Source organism: Telmatherina bonti, assembly GCF_933228915.1.
Source record: "Telmatherina bonti genome assembly, chromosome: 17".
NCBI lineage: Eukaryota > Metazoa > Chordata > Actinopteri > Atheriniformes > Telmatherinidae > Telmatherina > Telmatherina bonti.
Genome location: NC_136615.1, coordinates 28,466,702 through 28,488,118, shown reverse-complemented (window position 1 = coordinate 28,488,118; position 21,417 = coordinate 28,466,702). Strand labels below are relative to the sequence as shown.

Sequence of the window (21,417 nt, the reverse complement as noted above, 5' to 3'; positions counted from 1 at the left end):
TGTACCCTGCCTTTCATCCAAAAACTGCTGGGATAGGCTCCAGCTGTGGCCCTTAATCAAATTAAGAAGTTAGGATAATGAATGAATATATGAGAACCTTTAATGTATCTTCAACATGTATGATATTGTCATAAAATATTGCCTTGACACTGAAATGATGCATCAAAATTCTTTATTTTAATACACACATTAAGCCCACGCACCTCGTGGTTGGAAAAAAGCACAAAAATGTTCATCATGAAACTTCAAATTAAACTTAAATAAAAAATCTAAGGGTTAGATGTTGATGTTTTACATCACAGTGTAGTGTGTGTGCATAAATAACAGTAGCTCTAAAATGACATTTCTGTGGCACAAAATATGAGCTAATATTATTATAAAAGGAAAAAATCTTTTGAATTTTATTAAATAACCTGCAGCTATTATTTTCAGATGAATGCCAAACTGAAGACATTGTTGATGATTTCTTATGTTTTTTCTCTAAATGATTTATTTGACTATTAAAAAAACACACACAGATCCTTTAAGACAGATTGTAAACAGATCCTATCATGAACCCAGAGAAACAAATGCTCACAACATAAAAGCGCCTCTTTTTTTCGCCATGTTATTTAAAATTAATTAAGCCAGGCAGATTTAACTTAAGCAGATATTATTTACCAATAGCACTATCAATTACTCAGTATATGATTTGTTTTATTTACATTTTAAAAACATAAAACAAAAACAACTTAAAAAAAAGTTTGGATTTTTTATTTCACACTGCATAAAAACAACTTTTCTTGATAAGGTTAAAATAATAATGATACCAATGAAAAGATCTCATTCAGACTCCAGCGATGTGACAATTAGTCCATTTACATGTACACCAAAAACCTGATTATTATCAGATTTCTGGAATTATTATACCATTCAAGTAACCATGTAAACAAATGAACACATCTGATTTCCACCACTAAAAATGTATGTTGCTGTGCATGACCTTAATTCTGCTTTTTTCACACTTTATGTAAATTTAAATCATGACTCATAAAAAAACAAAAACAGACAGGAAAACCAGAAGAAAAACAAAAACAGTGGAAGACGTATCACAACAGGAGAAAAAGGCAGATATTTGCCTTGGGAACTGTTATTTCTCCTCATGCAGTAGAAATGGACAAAATATAAAAGTAAAAAAACATGTGATAATGGATTGAAAAATGTAAACAATGTTGTTTGATTGTAGCATTTCTGCATTTTTAAGTAAACATTTCAGATCCAATGAATAAAACGATCGGATTTCACTTATTTTTCAGATAGTTGTGGTTGTGTAAATGGGCTCGGTGTTCTGTGATTTGCTCATGATCTGATAAATGACACATTTTCATCGTGTTCGCTCTGTTTTAGAGCACTCTGGATTGAAAAGCAAAAATGATTAAATCAGTCCTTTTTTTTATGGTTAGAGAATTTTACTTCTACCTAAACTTAACCACAAAGGAGTTAAAGTTATAAAGTTGTAAAGATAAGTTAAAAATGTAAGTAACAATCATTTTCATGTATTTGGCGTCAAAAACTGGTGAGTAAACTGTGCAGCCCATGTTTGGGATTACTGCTCTGCAAACCTGGGACTTATTCCACATGCGTCCATCATAAATGAACATTTTCACATGCCAAACTGTAACATCATTTTAACCTCAGATTAAATGGTTCTGATGAAAAACATTGTTTTCTAACTGCACTGGGCTTTTTGTGGTGAATCTATATGACATTTCCTTGACTTTCTCTTGTCTTTCCTTTTCGAGTTTCAAGGAAAATGTAGATTAGCACAGCAGTGAGGAGGAAAACAAAGAGAGCAATGAGCATTCCCCATGCTCCCAGTGTCAGGGCCTTCCTCAGCCCCACTTCCTCTGCAGGCAGGAGATTGCTTAAAGTCAGCATGTAGCCCAGAGCCCAGCCCACCGAGGTGTCCCCAGCCTGCAGGAGCAGAACAAACACACAGATGCACAAAGATATATCTTACTTGCTCTAATATTTACTATCAGTCCGGTCATATTTTCTCTCTTTACCCTCTTTTTTTTCTAAGGAAGGTGAGGAGTTACCTTTTTCTGGAAGGAAATGCGTGGAAATGACGTATCATCGAAGCCGTAGCCTCTCAACGTGAGAATCTTGACAAACACAGAGGATGCACAATAGTCCTGTAAACGTGACTTTTGATCTGGAGCCAGAAGCATCATCTGCATCAAAATGAGGTAAAAATTACAAAAGATTACCATTTAAAATGATGAGTATCTCACTAAATGTACAGAACTCTGCTGAAACAAGAGCCAGGAACACATGCTGGATATCTGCTGATATGGACTGGGGTCTGCCACATTAGAGGTACATGATGTTTTTTCTTTTAAATTCAGGATTAATTATTCAGAACTAAATAATTAAATAATTTTCCTTCTAGTTTACATGGAATTAATGATTTAAAATTGAGGTTTACATGGAAACACATTTATTCACCTTCACTTAATTCCACTTCAGATCTGGGGGTTGGGAAGGGTTGCGATTGGACAGGGGGGTGGATTTGTAGTACTTACATATGCCAGAAATAAACTGCACTTCCTGGTTTTTTTTTTTATTATACCATGGAAAACAGTGTAATAAGTACCATTTTTGCTTATATTTTTGAAGGAGCAGCTCCACATGAACATGTGACTTCACTGTTTTAGCAGCTGAGGAGGAGAAGGAATAGAAAGCACCAGAGATGGGAGGCAGAAGACTGTGCATGCATTACCATGACGTGATGGGATGCACAGAATAACTGGCATTAACTTAGAGCAGAAAGACATTTTACATCATAAAAGGTCAGTTCTGATTTAAAATGGGAATAAACCAGCCACATACTTCAGAATTATGTTTTATCCTCAAATTGTCATTTATATTCAGAATTAAGTGTTTACATGATCATTTTTCCTCTATTTTAAAGATATTAAACTTTTACTCTGACTTAAAGAGGAATTAAAACTCATGTAAACGTGGCCATTGTTTTATAAAAAATCTAAATCATAAACGTACAGAGGGGTTGAATTTAAAAACACCCTGAAAAACAAAGTGAATAAATGATGCAGCAGGATTGTCGTTTTTACTCAAATTTCACTGCAACAACTCAAAATTTCATTCAGCTGTGTTTGATCGCCCTGAGCTTCCATACATGACAACATCTGGGTATGCTCCAAATGACATGGTAGACCAAACTGGCTTGAGTTAGGGCGAATGTGAGGGTCAGTCTATGGTATTAATCCCTTTTATACCCCAGAAACTGCCTGCATGCTCTTGGTACATGAGGCCGGCATTGTCGTGAACCAGGAAGAACCTGAAAACAAGGATGTTATCCTACTAATGTATAGTAGTCCCACTGATGTTGTCCAGCCTGTAGAGGTCTGTGTATATTTCCCTCCCAGCCCACCATTAACTCATCACTAAGGTGGTCATGGTTAATGAGAAAGGAAGCACAATGTTTGCCACAACTTCTCCAGACCATTTAATGTCTGTTGCATGGACTCAAAACAAACCTCTGGGCTGCAAAAAGCTCATGGTGCCATGGAGCAGTGATGGACATGTGGACCCAAAGAGGAGAGGGTGGAGAGGCACAGGCAATGCAAAGAATCGTTTTCTAAAGCTGGCGTAGGTAATGTTGGGGAGCTAGCAAGATGTGAAAGTGGCGCCCTGTCTTGGCTCTTCCCCCTCTGGTTTTGCTCCTTGCGTGATCCAAACTTTTTTTATTTGCAGGTTTTTCCACCAATGATTTTCTCTTTCTCGGCTGTTCAGCAGGAGGAGGCAAATAAACCGAGCCGGGTCGGGAAAATCCTTCCTGCATTTTCTCAGCCATGTTTGCCTTCCAAGTTTCTTCTTCACTGCTTTGTATTTTCATCCTAACCAATATTTATATGCAGGGTGTGGCTAGCAGGTATGCACTGCGGGAGGGGGAGGAGGGAGCTGAGAGAAGAAGCTTACAAAATATAAGAAATGAACTCCATTTCGGTCCGAACATCTGGATTGGAGTTTTTACAGATTTACAGTAAACTGAGGGGTCTAACTATATTTATTGCTCACAAAATGCATAGACTACCATCAGGATGAGGAACCACTTCACCCAGAGTAAATGTGTCTGAGCAAGATTACCAAATATAGCTTTAATGAGCTGAGGAACAAGAGGAAAGAACTACAAACAAATAGGCAAGTGACAACTGAAACCAAGTGGTATATATTAGGACTGTGACAATATGCTTTATTCCCGATTCGATTCCGATATTTTGGGTACCGATTTGATTCAAATTGTGATTCTCACAATTCTTTGATATTGCTGATTTTTGTTGATTAAAAACCAAAAAAAACAACAACTTTTTTTCATCATTTTTCCTGATTTCAATGAAGAAAAAAAAAAAAACAAAAAAAACAAAACAATAGCCGGATCATTCTGCTGCTATAATGCCCAAGAACACAAATTAAAAAAAAAAAACAAAACAATTAAAACAATAAAATTGACAAAAATTTTATAATGAATTATTTTTATTTACTTAGAAAAAAAATAGATTTAACAATAAATAAATAAATCAATTTTAAAATTGTGAAGCAAAAAAAATCCCAATTTTCAATTCGATTTTCCCACCCCTAGTATACATACACTGACAACACAGCAAGCGGAAAGGATAAGTTAAATGAACTCAGGTAAACTAATAAGCTGAAAACAAGGCCAGACAGAAAACACAAGTAAAACTACAAAATAAAACAGGAAACCAGAACACATGGAGCCAGTGGTGAACCTGGTAATTCTGCTAATTTATAACAAAAGACCAATCAAGCTCCACAGTGTTGGGCGGTGAGCCCTCAGGTCACCTTGGCCTCACTTGTCACCAGTTGAAGGTCATTTTGTAGGGCTCTTTTAGTATTCACCTTATTCCTTCCCACACTAAGGCGTAGATGCTTGTCCTGTTCATGGGTTAAGTGTCACGGCTGGTGGAGATGAGGTGTGGACCCAAATGCAGAGATGCAGATGGGGATACAGAGTCAACGCTGGTTTATTTCTTGCACCACCAGACCACAGGACACTTGGCACACCAGGAAGTGACCAACACAATGAATCCACAACATAGAACTGAAACCGGGGGTATAAATACACTGAACACAACAAGACACAGGTGAAACAAATCTACTAAATGAACCCAGGTGAACTAAATCAACAGGAACAAAAGCTAAACAAGACATAAGGGAGCTAAACAGGAAAAACTACTAAATAAAACAGGAAAACTAAGGCACAAAAAGTCCAAACCATGACATTAAGGACCTTTTACAGCCTTGTCCAGCTCTTTTAGAATAACTTCTTATCTCCTGAAATCACTTCCATCCCCTTGAAACTGTGCTGAGAGATACAACAAGCCTGGCACATATTCATGTTCCAGGCTTGTTGTACTGAAATGGATTAACAACCCCCTTTACTCACCGATTACGTTAATGTTGCTAAAATTTAACGCAATGCTGCACTCAGATTGAGAAGCGCTCCTTTAGTTTTTGATCAACGCATAAGAATTGGCTTTATAAATGAATGAATAAACAAAGATCATTACCTGGCTGAAAGTCATGTTGCAGAGCATTTTGGCTGCTTCCACCAGCTGTGTCGGAGTTCTCACAGTGATCCCAGTGACTTGCTGCAGGAAGGAGTGAATGTAGAAGAATGCAGAAAATGCCTGGTAATATAGAAAAGGAGGAAAAATAAAACTTGCTGACACGGGTAATTCAAAGCACAAGGAACATTTTTTAAAAGCAGGAAAGCAGGGGTGCCCAGCTCTGGTCCTTGAGGGCCACAGTCCTGCAGGTTCTTCATGTATCCCTGTTCCAACACACCTGACTTAAATGGATCATTCATTGTGTAAAATTTCATTGGCTGTTGGATCAAAATGATGTGAGCCAGGTGTGTCGGAAAAGGGATACATGGAAAACCTGCAGGTCATTGGCCCTCAAGGACCAGCTTTAGACACCCCCGCAGGAGAGCAAGGAAATGATCAGAAGTACTTAAAGGGGTGCTATTATGGTATTTCATGTTTTCTGAGCTTTCTACAGTGTTACAGTGTTGAATTCTCATCAGACATGTGAACGGCACTGTTTTTTATCACCTAAACGCATGTTTGAGTTCCAGCACTCTTGCTGTTCGGTTTCCATGGCAACGAAAAACGCTTCGTTTTAGAGAGTTTTTTCTACTTGGAAATCCTTGTGACGTCCCGGGGGATAAGGTTCAGTGATTGGTTACCTTCTACTGGTTAACAAGGGCATGTACAAATACATCAGGCGGGTGGAAAACGTGGGATAAAGTTATTTCCAACGATGGCTGGTGAGTTTACCAAAGAGAGACATCCTGCTGCATTCGTTGCTGTGGGTTGCTGTTTTCCACTTCGTTTTCAGGCTCTGATTCAGGTTCCAACATGTAGGGCTGTATGCTATGTGTTGACATTGTATTTTGTTTTTTTTATTGAGTTCATATTAGCCTAATCCTTCTGTTTATGAGATGTTACAATGACGGCGAAAGGAGGTGCGGTGCGCGCTCCCGATGTAGTGCAGTGGCGGGAGGCGGGGCTTAACGCGGAAGAGTCTCAATCCACTCGTTTTGCCCACAGGCTGATCTGACAGCCTACGGAGAATGTCGGTCTGAAGTAAATAAAGCCATTTGTGACAATAACTCCATCAATCCCAGCCCTTCTGGTCTCAGAAATAAAAATAAATTAGCTTGAAATGCTCATAATAGTTCCACTTTAAACAAAGCTTATTTGTGATTTTCTGTGCAAGACCACACAGCATTTATTTAAGCTCCATCAAGATCATCCTATTTCCCTATACTTGCATGGTTGAATGGTTCTTTAATTTTATTTTAATACTTGCCTACATTATGCATGTACTGTAGTTCATTTTTAATGTGGGACATTTTGGCTAATGGCATCTTACAAGTCTATAGTGGTGTATGTGGTGGTTTATTTCTCTGAAGGGACCTATAATGTGTGCTTATCTCCGCTGGTTGAAAGACAACTCGTCCCAGTCAGCAGAGCGAACAGGCGACACAATTTAAGATCAACATAACAACCTAAACATTATTGTTTTTCATGTTGGGTGTAAAGAAAACACACAGTAATTATCATGCAGTTTGCATGGAAATGAACGCTGAAATCCAAGCTGCTCTGTTTTATTCATTTTAAAAAAGAGTGCACTTTTTATGATTTCTGTACTCTTTTTTTGTAGATTTTATGAATCTTTACCAAATTGATCTTTTAGCTAGGGACCCCATGAAGATTAGCGACCACAACGGTGAGGGCAAATGAGGACCCTCATGATGCGTAAACAAACACAGCTTGTGTGGAAATTTGATGGTAAGTCCTGCTATGAGCTATTATCACGTGAGATTTTCCACTACATGAAAACGTTATCTGATAAAGTAATGATAACAGAGAAGACAAAGAATATGTTTACTTTTGTTTTTTTTTTTTATCACCATTCTTTTTACATGCTGAATTTCAATAAGACAAAGAAAAGAAGTAAAGAAATGTAAAAAAAAGTAAAAAAAAAAAAAAAAAAAAAAAAAAAAAAGAGACTCAGTTTGTAATTAATTATAGTTTTATCTTACTTAATATCTATTCATAATTTTACCTATGGGTATTATGAACTGGTGATCGATATTTTACTGTTTTAACCCTCTGATGCATGAAATATTAAAAAAATCAATGCCACATTTTTTTTCCCTATATTATATTATATTATATTTACAATAGTTTACTTCTACAAACATGTACAGAGACACACATCATTGTCCCAAATATTATTTGACTTTTTATTTAATTTTATTATTTGATCTATTCGATAGAAATGTAAAAAATATAAATATACAGTCATATTTATTTGATAGACATATTTTATAAAAATTGACTAGTATCAATTCCTTGTCCTGTTTATCAGTAAAGTAAACGTGGTAATTATGTCTAGGTGTATGTATGAAATTTTACATTATATTTGTTTATTCTTCAGTGAGTGGCAGTGTGTTGGGTGACTCCTGTAATGTCCACTGAAGAGGCAAATTGCAATTATACCATCCTCACTCATGAATATATGAATATAGATGCAGAATATACTACAGCCTTTAAATAGTTATCTACTGTCGTGGGCATAATGCATCATAGGGTTGATACAATTATTATCATCAGTTTAGGTTTAATAAGCTCAGTGTTTCTTCTCAGTTTACAGCTTTGAGGTGGCCAGACCGACATGGACACTAAGTATCATTTATTTCTCTCACAACTGCCTGTTTTACTGATAAATATTCCACATAATATTCCTAAAACCAAAAACAAAACTGGGATAAACTTCCTGCTCATTATCTATCTACTATATTTGATCAACTTATTCATTTATGCAGCACAGTTTTAGACTTGTTTTGATTGACATGCCCAGTTTGGTAATCATATATGCAACTTTCATTGATAACTAAGATACTTGATGGTAAAAGTGTGCTTTCTGCATCATAACTGGTGAGTTTTAACTCATCAGTCTGGGTTTTATTTGTGTCACTTTCACATAGGCTGAATAAACAGGGGATTCAGTTCCTGCAACTCTAAAATCTCTCTACGTTTTAATAGCTACAGATCCAAATTAAGGCGTCTTTCATTGGTAATATTTACAGCGCAGGTATACACAATACATTCAGTGACTTATGAGAGGGTTAACAAATCAACACCTTTAGCATAATGAATGACCTCTAGATTAGTCTGCCACAGTTTCTTACCATGAAGTTACCGGTGACATTTGGTTGGAAGACTTTATCGAAGGAGCACTGCGAGAAGGGACAGCTGTCGAAGTTGAAGATCTCAGAAATGTTGCCCTCACACTGCTCATAGTGTCCACTGCCTCGTACTGTCAAAGCAGCCTGAGGGTTGTAGGAGCTGGGCTGCTGCTCTGCTGTGCACGGAGAGTTAAATATAAAGTCCATCTTTAATTCCACACTGTGTCCTGCAGGGTAGCAGGGGTGAGTGACTGACTCCGAGTAACCCTGCGACTGACAGGGACAAAGAGGAAAAACACAATAATTAGGATTTTTTTCTCGGTATAATGATCAGGGCTGAAAAAGCTGATTTTGTTGTTTGTTTGTTATTTACATTGTCCACCAGAGTTTACTGTTATTATTCATGTTTCAGTTATGAAATAACCAGATTATTAAACTAATATAATACTTGGATCAAAGTCATGTATATTCAGCTTTAATGATAAAAGAATAGCCTGTGTTGTTTGGGTTGTGTGACTACTGACTGCCTTTAAATTGATTTTATTTTTATCCAACTAGTTTTAGGAGTTAGCTGGTTTAGTCTCTCTAACCTCCATGAAGTAAAATAATGACAAGAGTAACAGAGAAAAGCCTTTGGTTCATTTATAAATGCTCAGAAAATGTGTACAGTGTAAATAAAACCACCTTTTCTGGCAGCTGTTTTAATAATAATAATAATAATAATAATAATAATAATAATAATAATAATAATAATAATAATAATAATAATATTGATAAAAACTGTTTTAAAAAGTTCATCACTATATAATGCTGTTCTGAAAAAGCCACCTGAAAAGATTTAGTTTTTTTTACGAATTTTTTTTAATTCATTTTTTTTCCTCCACCTTTTCTAAACCTAATGTATCATATATGATATTAACTGCTTCATACTGAGATCATTTGCATCCTTTAAAGGTTAAATCCCATCCATCCATCCATCCATCCATCAAATTAAATCAAATTAAATCAAATTAAATCAAATCAAACTTTATTTCTTGAGCACTTTTCATGGCACGGGCAACACAAAGTGCTTTCCAAGATAAAAATCACGTCATAAGGATTAATACAAACAGTAGATAACAAGACATTTAAAAATATTAAAGACACAAGCTCTTTCCACACACTCACACTCACACACACACACACACACACACACATTCCCCAAAATACATCATTCCCTGAATACTCTCTTTCACCGAACGCAGGTTAATAAAACAAATAAAACATTAATTAAGTGATAAAAATTCCATCCATCCATTTTCCGTTTAGTCAAAGCCCAGACCAGTATCTTGTTTTGGCCGGATAACTCCTGTTTTTTTACCAGTCTGGATTAAACCGGTTTTAACAAAATTTTGATTGAATTAGCTTGTTTGTACTTAGACTTGCGATGACCTTTGTGTGTAAATTATAATTTGGACGTTAACAATGACAACAGTCATTACATACTGGATGTGTGATTTTTCTGTGTCTGAAAGGAAATACCTCGATAATATGAGCCAACAGTCTCTTGAGGAACTGGTCTTGCCCATAGCACAGGAAGCTGTGTGTGTACAGAGTGTATTCCTGGCCATAAAGACGCAGCTTCTTCATGTCATGTTCATCCTCTACTGGGTCCTGAGTAGCAAAGGTTATCTGTGTAGACGCCCCTCCAAAATCAAGCGCTCCCACTGTTGGTCTGCTGGGCTTGAACCAGTGCCCCACAAAACCATACTACAAGGAAAAACCATCAGGAAAACTGGCTCAGAATTTAATTAAAATTTCTGTGTGAAAACCTCACGACAACCTTCATACAAGTTTACATACCTTGATGAAGTTCTCTGAGAGGTAGTTGACAGTGACCCAGCCGTATGCTCCCTCCTCCTGTCCGCTTAATATGGCTGCACCTCGGAAGTTGAAAGGGTAGGACTGGATTTTTTGGTCCACTTCCTCCAGAATCTGGCTGGACAGCTCCGGGCTGGAAATACTTAGAAGAAACGCTAATTTCACCAAATAGTTTTACACCTCCCATTAAGACACATGAACAAATGAGAAGCAAGAGAAATATTTGCTTTGCCAATGTGGATCTTTTTAATCTACTTTGCTTCTTTCTCAGGGTGTCACTACTCTAGCCTTTGAGAACTATAGTTATAAGCTCTGAAGCTGTAACTGAGCTTTTCATGATGAAATAAGTTACACAGGTATGCCTGCTGAACTAGAAACTCTAACCTCGAAGTTTTCAACCAGCCTAGAAGACTCTACAAGACAGTTTTAAAATCGCTGCATTGGTTCTTTTAGTCGTCTGTGTCTTAATAGTCTTGTGCTTTCTTATTTATCTGAATCATTTCAAATTATGAGCTCTCACAAACCATGAGGTCCTCTGGTACCGGCCTCTTAATTGTCCCTAAAGTCAGGACTGAATCTTATGATGAGGCCTTCTTCCACCACTACGTCCCAACCAAAGGGCTGCTGAGACTGTTGATGTGTTTAAAACGAGGCTCAATGTAATCATGTACTTGGTTTTTGTCAGTAAAGGTAAAGAAATGCTGCGTTTTAGTCTCAAAACTCTTGTTTTCTCTAGACTTGCTTGATCGTTTTTGTATGTTTGAGTGACTATCTGTGTGGGTGGATGCTCACACATGCCCAGGTTTGCCTCTATCTGGATTATCATTTTCCCTTCTAAGCTTCTGGTCAGATTAAGTTAATTTCTTTATTTGATTACACAGGCGTTGTAATTACGCAAACAGTCATTTGCAAGATTATTGGTTCCTGGAAAACAAGTGACGCAATCCACCACCGGTCCCTGCTTGTCCTCATCAGCGTACAGCAGACTAATGATCACGTGGTCATTCACCAGTTTTAGGGACATGGTTGTTCTCACACTGACTTCTACAGTTTCTGGTGTATAGAAAGTAAAGTAGAAGTGACAGGACACGTGTTTGAGGAGAGCCACTGAAGTACAAACAATATCCTGACACTATCATTCAAGCTCACCCTTTGAGGTCTGTCTATATATAAAAAAAAAGTTAAATCTAATCATTTAGCAGTTTTGGTGCTAAAAATAATTGACTGGATTGTGTTAAAAGTTGATTAATTTTCCTTTGTTTTCTTTTTCTTTTTTAATTCTGCTTAGCTTTCCCATTTGCAGACTTTGCTTATTGCCTAACTAACACTTCATCGACTTCTCAGCCACCTTTCCCTGCCTTCACTGTTTAGCCTCGACAGCCACCAGCTTGCATGCTGTCACACAAACTCACTTCCTCACCCTCATCTCCCCCTGCACAACCCACTCCACCAGCCGTCCGGCTGGGTTGCCACTTATTATCATCACTGTTATCCCTCCTAGGTCTCTCTCTACATTCACAGCTACATCTACCAGCCTCCAGGCTGCTTGCCACTCATTCCATCAGTCACACTAACCCGTCGGTCTTTCTGACTTCTGAGCCTGTTTCTGTCATCAACACTCACTTCTGTTCCACACTGAAAAAGTTACAAAAGTAATCATATCCTCCTGACTACCAGGAAGAAAAAATGTGTAACTACAAATGTCCACTACGGAGGACATTGCTTAAACTTTTAAATATTGTGGTAAAATATAGTTATATTTATCTGAGAAATGAAAATATAACTACAAAATTTCAAGTAAAAATCAGCACAAAGAAAATTATTATGCACTTTTGCTCTTCCCATAAAACATGCTTGTTGCAATGGAGGCCATTTTTCTTGAAGAGAGAAAGAAAGTTCACAAAGCCCCCCCCCCCCCCCCCCCCCCCCACACACACACACACACACACAAATGAGGTACCATTTAAAAGCACTAAATGTCCTCTTTAAAGACCAAAAGGTGTTAGTTCAGTAGCATATAGGGAGATGAAAATATTTAGGTTTGCAAAGGTCCTCCACAGAGGACAAATTTGAACTACTGGTAGTCAGGAGGGATTTCATCATCCAGACTAGGCAATAGGCTGAAGACAGATCGAGACAAAGGGTGCAAAATAAACAGACAACACTGTGACACAGACATGGTGACTCACTTCAGGAGCCTCATGCCAGCTGTGGCTCCCAGGTACACAGGTGTGAGCTGGTGTCTGTCTTTGGGAATATCTTTTACTGCCTGGTCGAGACATGCCTCCAAGCTCTGCCCTGCTGCCCCCATTTGTCCTGCATAGCTAGAGATTCCGCCACCTGAGGGAGGGATGAACAGCGTAACAAAAGCAAAACATTTCTTTACATAATTGATCTGTTTAAACATGTTTACAGGTTCACAAAGAACTTCATAGCTGCTGTGACCCTTATAGGTTTATGTGCCGTGGTGCAGATCAGTCATTCCCATGACTAGAAATGGCATAAAAGTAAGCAATAAAAATGAACCAAACCCTGATGTCATATAACACTTATTAAACATAAATGGGAAAAATAAAGGTTTTCCTGATCTGTTTTCCCAAGTGGATTTTGATGTAAACATCACTCATGATTTACTTTGCCATTCACTTTCTTTCATTTTAATGATCAACTCATTTATTTCTAGAAAAAGTTGAACTGTGAATGAGTGGCAAACCACATAGTTTAACTGGTTCCTGATTCACAGCTGCTACAAACAAAGATGACATTATATAACTTGAAACAGAAAGACCTACTTCTGAATATGACTGAACACATTTCTAGTAAATTATATTGCGTAATGATGACTAAAAGCCTCCTGCTTCCTGGATGATATTATCAGTCTCTCCGTCCATTCCCGAGACATTTTGGACCTGTTTTACTTATCATATTGCTTCAAACTATTGCGATATTTCTATATATAGAAAGCTATTTTCAGGGAATCATTTCAGCTGTGTGAGGTCTGAACTTTTCCTTAAAGCTGTAAAAATTACAGTTTTTGCCAATATGACTGGTTGCCTGAAAACACAAGCCACCATGATGACACCAGGGCCTGTCTGAAAGGTTTAAACACTTCCAAACTCAAGAAAAATGTGATTTTCTGTAAGGCTGTAAAGCAGTACGTCCACACTGAGAACAACTGAAAAAGAAAAAATGTTGGCTGTCATAAAAAAAAAAAAAAAAAAAAAAAGCTTGGACTATCCGTGTGAGGAAGATGCAGGCATCCCCTCACTAATCAGGTGCTGTTTTGTGCACTCAGACATGTACATATCCCTTTATTTCTTTGTTTCTGTTGATGTATTTGTTCACTAAAGATGGATCCTATTTAGTTGAATGATACATTAATTAGGTTTGTTTTCAGTATATGAAAGTATATGTTTTGGTTGGCTTCTAACCTCTCTCTCTCTCTGAGGTGATCTTGGAGATCAGCAGTGTCATGGAGGCGTGCCCATGAATGTTGCTGACAAGGGCCTAGTGTGCTTAATTAGTTTGGTTGGCACAAACCAAATGGCCTGAGGAGAGGGGGGGGGGGGGGGGGGGGGGGGGATTGGGGAAGAAGTAGTTAATCTTTATTTGTGTTGATTAGTATTTCTTGTTTTGATTATTAAAGTAAAGTTGGAGGGCTCCAACCAAATCTCCCATCCTGAGAGATTGGAGTAAAACTGGGGCAAGCTCTGTTGTGAAAAACAGCTTTTATAAGTTAAGAATGATTTCTCAACTCAAACCCATCCTGTCGCATAAGGATCTGGAAAAAGTAATTCAGGCTTTCATAACGTCACTACTGTGACTACATCTACCTTGGACTTCCCCAGTCCTCACTGACTCGGCTGCAGTTTGTCCAAAATGCAGCTGCAAGGCTGCTGACTGGCACCAAGAAGTACATACCACCCCCGTTCTTGGCTCCTTCTTTATTTTACAATTCAGTTTATGGTTATTTTAATTGTTTTTAAGGTACTAAATGGACAAGCACTGCTGTACATTTCTGAGCTCATTCAGTTCCCAGGACCCTCCGCTCTTCAGACACAAGGCTTTAACATGTTCCACAGACACGGTTAAAAAGGAGAGGAGACAGATCTTTTGCTGTGGCTTCCCCGCATCCGTGAAACCAGCTGCGAACTGATATCAGATGCGCCCCCCTCCTTTCCACTTTTAAATCTTGGTTAAAAACTCACCTCTACTTCCTGGACCTTCTTAAACAATAATTACATCTATGTCGGTACATGTGTTTACATGCTTTTTTTTTTTTTTTATTGTTGTGTTTGCTTTGTTCTTTTTCTCTCCTTTATTGTACTTTTAACTCTGTAAAGCACTTTGGTCAGTATATACTCTGTTTAAATGTGCTACATAAATAAATCTTACTTACTTATTAGCTAAAACTGCTGGTGTGTCCACTTGTTGAAAGACTGGCAGCCGTCTTGGGTGTTTTGCACGAGTGAATAATCTCAATTAATGTACACTAAATTATAGAATCCCCTGAAAAATTGCATTATGATTGATGGACAACAACACTTGCCTCTTTAAAATCATTGTGGATGTCTTTCCTCCTTGGCACTGTATGAGCACCCACCTGATAACAAAACTATAATAACCTAATCAAATGCATTTGATTGGCAGGACTTGTTTGTCACTTACCCTCTTAATTCCTAATCAGAAGTATACACTTTATTTTCACGTAATTTTGTTTTTCTTTCACAAGTAATTACTAATATCTCATAGTTGTTCCTCTGTTTTATGTCCCATATTATGGAAATTTCACTTTCTGAAGGATTTCTAATGGTCAAATAGAAAGTTTTGTCATCTCGCAGTTGCTCGCTACACTTTTTAGGGAATGTGTGCTCAAACAGGTGAGTCTGAGATCTTTCCTTTTGTGAGCTTAACCAGGAAAAAAACCAATCCTCACAGGTAGTGGTTATATTCAGATACTCTGAAAACAATGTTGGTGGACATCTTTGTTTGTTTATTGTTTATTTCGAACAGTAATTAGATTATAACACAAACATGAATATAAAACAACAAAGCAAACAAAATTAAGAGGTCACACATGTGACACAAAAAAATATAATATACAAGGGAACCATCTATATGTTTGACTCACTCATTAAATCCTACCCCTTTTTCTGATTGTCAACGTTGCACATCATATAATTCCACTAAATACACAGCATAAATCCACATATAAATACAGAATTACAGCTTCAGACATCAGATCATGCATATTAGCCATGCATCTTACAACCACACAAAAAGCTGCATCACTGAACTTTGACAGATTTTCCAAACAGGTTAATCCTATATCCATCTTGCATCCTGTCTCTTCTTTGCGCTCTCCACAGCCAGTAAAAGTCAGTTAACTCGTCTTTTCTTTTGCTCTATCACTTTCTCTCTGTCATTTCCTTTCTTTATCCTATAATGTCCACTTTGGTTTTGATTCTGAATCACCCACATTGCCTGTTTAAATTGGCCAGTAGGTTATTTATCTAGTTACTGGGATGTGACATGGTGCTATAAAGTGAAACGCTGCTGTAATGACGCTGCATCCTGGGGAAAAAAAAGTTGTGAAATGCGACTTCTCAGCTTCAGATGCTGCAGGGAACGATGTCTCCTGGAATGTGTGTAAAAGCCAGAAGCACATATTCTTTAGGACAAAAAGTTACAACGTTACTTTAAGTCCTGGTACAGAGCATTGGACTTTGTTATTCCACCATCTGTAAAATATACTGTTTTGACTAAAAATGCTGAAATATGCCATAATGTGGCTGCCTCATTTTGTTGGACAAGGATTTAAGAGCTTGTTGTCACACCCAACATGCATCTAACTATGCTAGTATCAAGGAGAAAAGAGTAAAACATGTTTGGGGCATACTAAACTTTTCCATGGTGAGTCTCGGTTTGATGTTGGACGTGCTTTCACAAAGCGTTGTAGGCGTACGCTCAAGTTGTATTTGACATGCAAAGCATTGGCTTCAGTGGAGAAAGAGCTGATACTTACCTTTCACATGGCATTCTCTGTGCTGTGTGACCACGCCGGTGCCATTTTGCTTATCTCCAGGCCACTTATAAATATACAAAGCTGTGTGTGAAGATCCAGCATCCAGTACAATCCCATACTGCAGAGAGAGAATAGAGGGGAAAAAACAAAAACAGCTGTAAAAACACATGAAAGCTTCTTCAAAAGGAAATTTTGAAAAGAGCCTTGAAAGCTCCAGTTAATGAAACATAAAGACATGAAAGATATTTCTGATTAAGGGAGTGTGACCTCAATTTTGAGCACCTGGGAGGCATTTTAGTTGCACATTAGGTTATCAGTCTTCCAAGAGTGCCTTCTGGGTATCAGATTACATAAATGCACATCAGCCTTCATCAGCTTGATTATCCCAATTTCCTGCATTGAAAACACTTAGTGCTAATCTTAATCGAAAATGCAGCTTTCAACGAGTAGCAGGAAACAAGAACACATTTTTAGAAACCACTTTGATATTTTTAGTGTTTACGAAAAAAATCAGGCTTGGTTCAGTTTCCCGTCTTCCATCAAAAGATTTCAGGTCAACAATTTTGACTAAACTATTTTAAATGTACAAATCTATTCAATATTCACGCCAGCCTAACTCCATATGTTCACACTGTGAGGCTATATAGTTACCTGTAAGTGTGCATATGTTTGGTGTTGTGCTTACTAAAATGTAGTGTAGTGTACATAAATGTAGTATAGTGTATATAAATGTAGTATAGTGTATATAAATGTAGTATAGTGTATATAAACTATAGTGTAGTGTATATAAAAGTAGAATAATGTATAAAAATATAGTGTATAAAAACTGTAGTATAGTGTACATAAATGTAGTGTAGTGTATTTAAATGTAGTATAGTATAATTAAATGTAGTATAGTGTATATAAATGTAGTATAGTATGTTTAATTGTAGTATAGTGTATATAAATGTAGTATAGTATGTTTAATTGTAGTATAGTGTATATAAATGTAGTGCAGTGTATATAAATGTAGTATAGAGTATATAAATATAATTTAGTGTATAAAAACTGTAGTGTAGTGTATATAAATGTAGTATAGTGTATATAAATATAGTGTAGTGTATATAAATATAGTGTAGTGTATATATATATAGTGTAGTGTATAAAAACTGTAGTGTAGTGTATATAAATGTAGTATAGTGTATATAAATGTAGTGTAGTGTATAAAAAAATAAAATATAGTGTATAAAAACTGTAGTGTATTGTATATAAATGTAGTATAGTGTATATAAATGTAGTGTAGTGTATATAAATATAGTGTAGTTTATATAAATATAGTATAGTGTATAAAAACTGTAGTGTAGTGTATATAAATGTAGTGTAGTGTATATAAATATAATGTAGTGTATAAAAACTGTAGTGTATATAAATGTCGTATAGTGTATATAAATGTAGTGTAGTGTATATAAATATAATGTAGTGTATAAAAACTGTAGTATAGTGTATATAAATGTAGTATAGTGTATATAAATATAGTGTAGTGTATAAAAACTGTAGTATAGTGTATATAAATATAATGCAGTGTATAAGGCTTGCATATACCCTCTGTGCTGTAATTATCAGCAGATGGATATGTAACAGATGAAAAAGAAACCAAAAACTATTTCAGGATCTTCATAAATAAGGAGAATAAAATGCTTTTTGGTGTCCCCTTCCTGTTTTGTTTTGTTTTTCATCCTTCATGGGAGTATAACTTACAGCATCATTTCTTTATTCAGCTTTATTTATAAATGCACACTTTCTCACAGTAACAAAATACAATGAAATTGATATTTTATGTAACTCTAGTATTAATGATCCTCATTCAAGGGGCGCAATCAGGATCTTAGAAGAATTTACCAATGGGAAAGCACTAATTAAGTTCAAATACGCAGCAAGTAAAAACAGGAATATCTTCCTCTATTTGAGCATTTTATTATTACAAGCCCATAATCTCACAATTTGATGTACCAGATCTAAAAATAATTCCTCAGATACTACCAGATAGAGTTTCTGTCACTTTTAACTGGATTCTTGGGCTTTTTAAAACATTAGGGGTTTAAATTACAAGGATATGGCTCCATCATAAGTTTCATTTAGTAAATGAGGTGCAGAGGAATGCATTTGATATTTTATTCCCCTTCTTTATAGCCTGCACAGTAATGAAAGACCTGTTCCCGGTCTGTCAGTGCTTCCATTCACCAAACAATGTAGGATTACAGATCTCCATTGGTGCATTAAAAAGAGCCTGGGAGCCAGTACTGAAGCCCAGCTATGCAACAGGACATGTAGGTGACAATCCAAAAGAAAGGAGGCTCCCCCTTACCCTTTCCTTCCTCCACCACATTTAGTAAACTCACACATAGATAAAGATACAGTAGATATGTTTCCACAGCCATACATCTACAAACAAACTGCTTCTCAACTCAGTCCTGCTTTTGGTTTTCTCATTTAGCCTATAAATGTTATAAGAACTACAAGTACAAAACTCTTCTCTTGTGATGTTTAACGTTAGCATCCTTCATCCCATCAGAAGGACTGATGCATTTGTCTTGCAGCAAAATGTAAGAAAATCCATTAAGTTCATCTTCTGTACTTGTGTGTGTGTGTGTGTGTGTGTGTGTGTGTGTGTGTGTGTGAGAGAGAGAGAGAGAGAGAGAGAGAGAGAGAGAGAGAGAGAGAGAGAGAGAGAGAAACCTGTTTCTGTATTGTTACTAAGTGAAAGAGCAGCTTTCTTATACCTAAAAAGGAACCATGGGATATCTAGCTGGCTGCACAAAAACTGAGGGAACAGAGGGAGCTGAAGCAGAAGCCAACCGGCGTAAAAATCCTGCCCTGCATGCCAAAACAACACTGCAGTACAGGTTGTTCTCCTACGTGTCTTTACAGTCACACTTTTCCAACAGCAGTGTCCTAATGTTCAAACTGTCATTCATTACCTTGGCTGTTATATTGCGGGAAGGAAGTTTTGTATATAATCTGTCATCAACATGAAGCACGTGCATTTTATTAGTATGTTACTAGGTCACATTACTGGTTAAACTTTTACAGCAGGACACCGTCCATAGTTGCGATATTGTGATGAGTAACATCTGGAAATACACATCTGTTCCTTTTAAATATACTGAGTTCAAAATGAGACAAACATTCAAATTGCAACAAAATAATGTAGTATCAGCTGCTTCCACCACTTTTTTTCTTTAAAGATATGAAGAATGAAGACAGTACATATGCATATGTCTTTAATGCAACAGCAATATGGAATAAAAATAAATACTTGAAAAATATGTTTTTTTTTAAAAACAAGAAGTTATACCGAGGAGTAAATTAAACAAAAGTAACATAAAAAGGATCATTCTAAAATGATAATAAATTTTTTAAAAAAAACAAACAAAAAAAAACAACACAGATGTAATGTAAGATTATTAACATTAAATAAAAAACTAAAAACTATAATATGTATACTCACAAAAGTATCGAACTGATATTTTGACCTTCTGATATCTAATTATCGACTCCAGAGTATCGATGTCCTATGTAATAAATGACCCTTAATGACATATAATTCTGTGACGATTTGATACAAAACGTGACTTCGATAGATTTAAGGTTTATAAACTGAGCATATATAAAACAAAAGGCATATAAGATGATAGAGGGAGGTGAAAACACACAGTAAAGCTACCAGTAACCTTCATCCAGGTGTGAATGTAACTAAATTCTCTGGAGTAACACCGTTTTGCTCCTGCTTCGGTAACACACACCTTCTCCAACAACTTCACACGCACTCATCCAAAAATACCCGGAGGAACCGACCTTACCATGAACTCCGGCGCCTCCTGGACGTCCTTGGTGGGGATAGTGAGGAGGAGGATGGCAAGAAGTCCGAGCGCCAGCAGCGCGAAGGGGGCGCGAGGAAAAGCGTCGCGAGGAGCCATGTAAGCGATAAGAAGCCGCGCTCGAGCTCTGCGCCTTTTTAGAAATATGAGCGCCCACTTTAAACAGCGACCGAGTGGAAGAAGATGATGTGTTCCCGCTGGCGCGTGCTCACGCTTCACCTGCTGCCTGCCTCCCGGTTTGACATTTCACTTGAGATAGCAGAGCTTGGCTTAAATTTCTGTTCGTCCCCTGCGCCTGAAAGTTTCCAAGGCTCCAAGGCTACAAGTGCCATGAAGGGAAAAATGTCTTTATCATGGTCAGAGCTGCTAGTTTATATTCAACAGTCATGTCTAGGGTGGGGCTACTGTTAAACCACTACCTGATAATTACTTATTTGATATGAGTAGTGGCAATAAACCCATAAAAACGTCATGAGTTTAGGTTAGGTTGACATAAAAGGGGTCCAAACTGCAGTGGAAGAAACTGCTGAGAAGCTGTTTGTTGTTTTCAACCATTTTCATTCATTTGCATATGAATGGGTGAAGCTTGCTTGCAAATTGTCCTCATTTGAAAGACTGACCAAACAAAGAAATTAAGTTTTCTCCAGGGGCCTGTACCTTCTTTGTGCATGTCTATTTTTACTAAAACACTTGCATTACCATGTCTAAATTTAGAAGAACAGATTTAACTGAAGGAATATCTAAATATTCCCTTTTCACTCATGTTACAAATTATGATGCCTTAAAATATTAGAAGCACACTAAATGTCACAAAAAATTAACTTAAATGACCACAAAGACATGAATGAATTATTCTTCCTCCCCAATTCTGCCTTTTGAAATGTACTTGGCTG

General features: G+C 37.0%; 1 protein-coding gene across 1 annotated transcript; it reads right to left on the bottom strand.

Annotated features, from left to right (window-relative positions):
* Window positions 1-577: 577 nt before the first annotated feature.
* Window positions 578-20,683, bottom strand: entpd2b (ectonucleoside triphosphate diphosphohydrolase 2b). Its single transcript, XM_079257150.1, has 9 exons — window positions 20,507-20,683; window positions 16,668-16,785; window positions 12,832-12,982; window positions 10,625-10,784; window positions 10,304-10,531; window positions 8,786-9,055; window positions 5,592-5,711; window positions 2,079-2,213; window positions 578-1,953 (listed from the first exon to the last, which is right to left on the bottom strand). Exons 1-9 carry the CDS (start codon window positions 20,621-20,623, stop codon window positions 1,738-1,740), a joined length of 1,515 nt encoding a protein of 504 aa, XP_079113276.1. The 5' UTR covers window positions 20,624-20,683; the 3' UTR covers window positions 578-1,737.
* Between the last annotated feature and the right edge of the window lie 734 nt (window positions 20,684-21,417).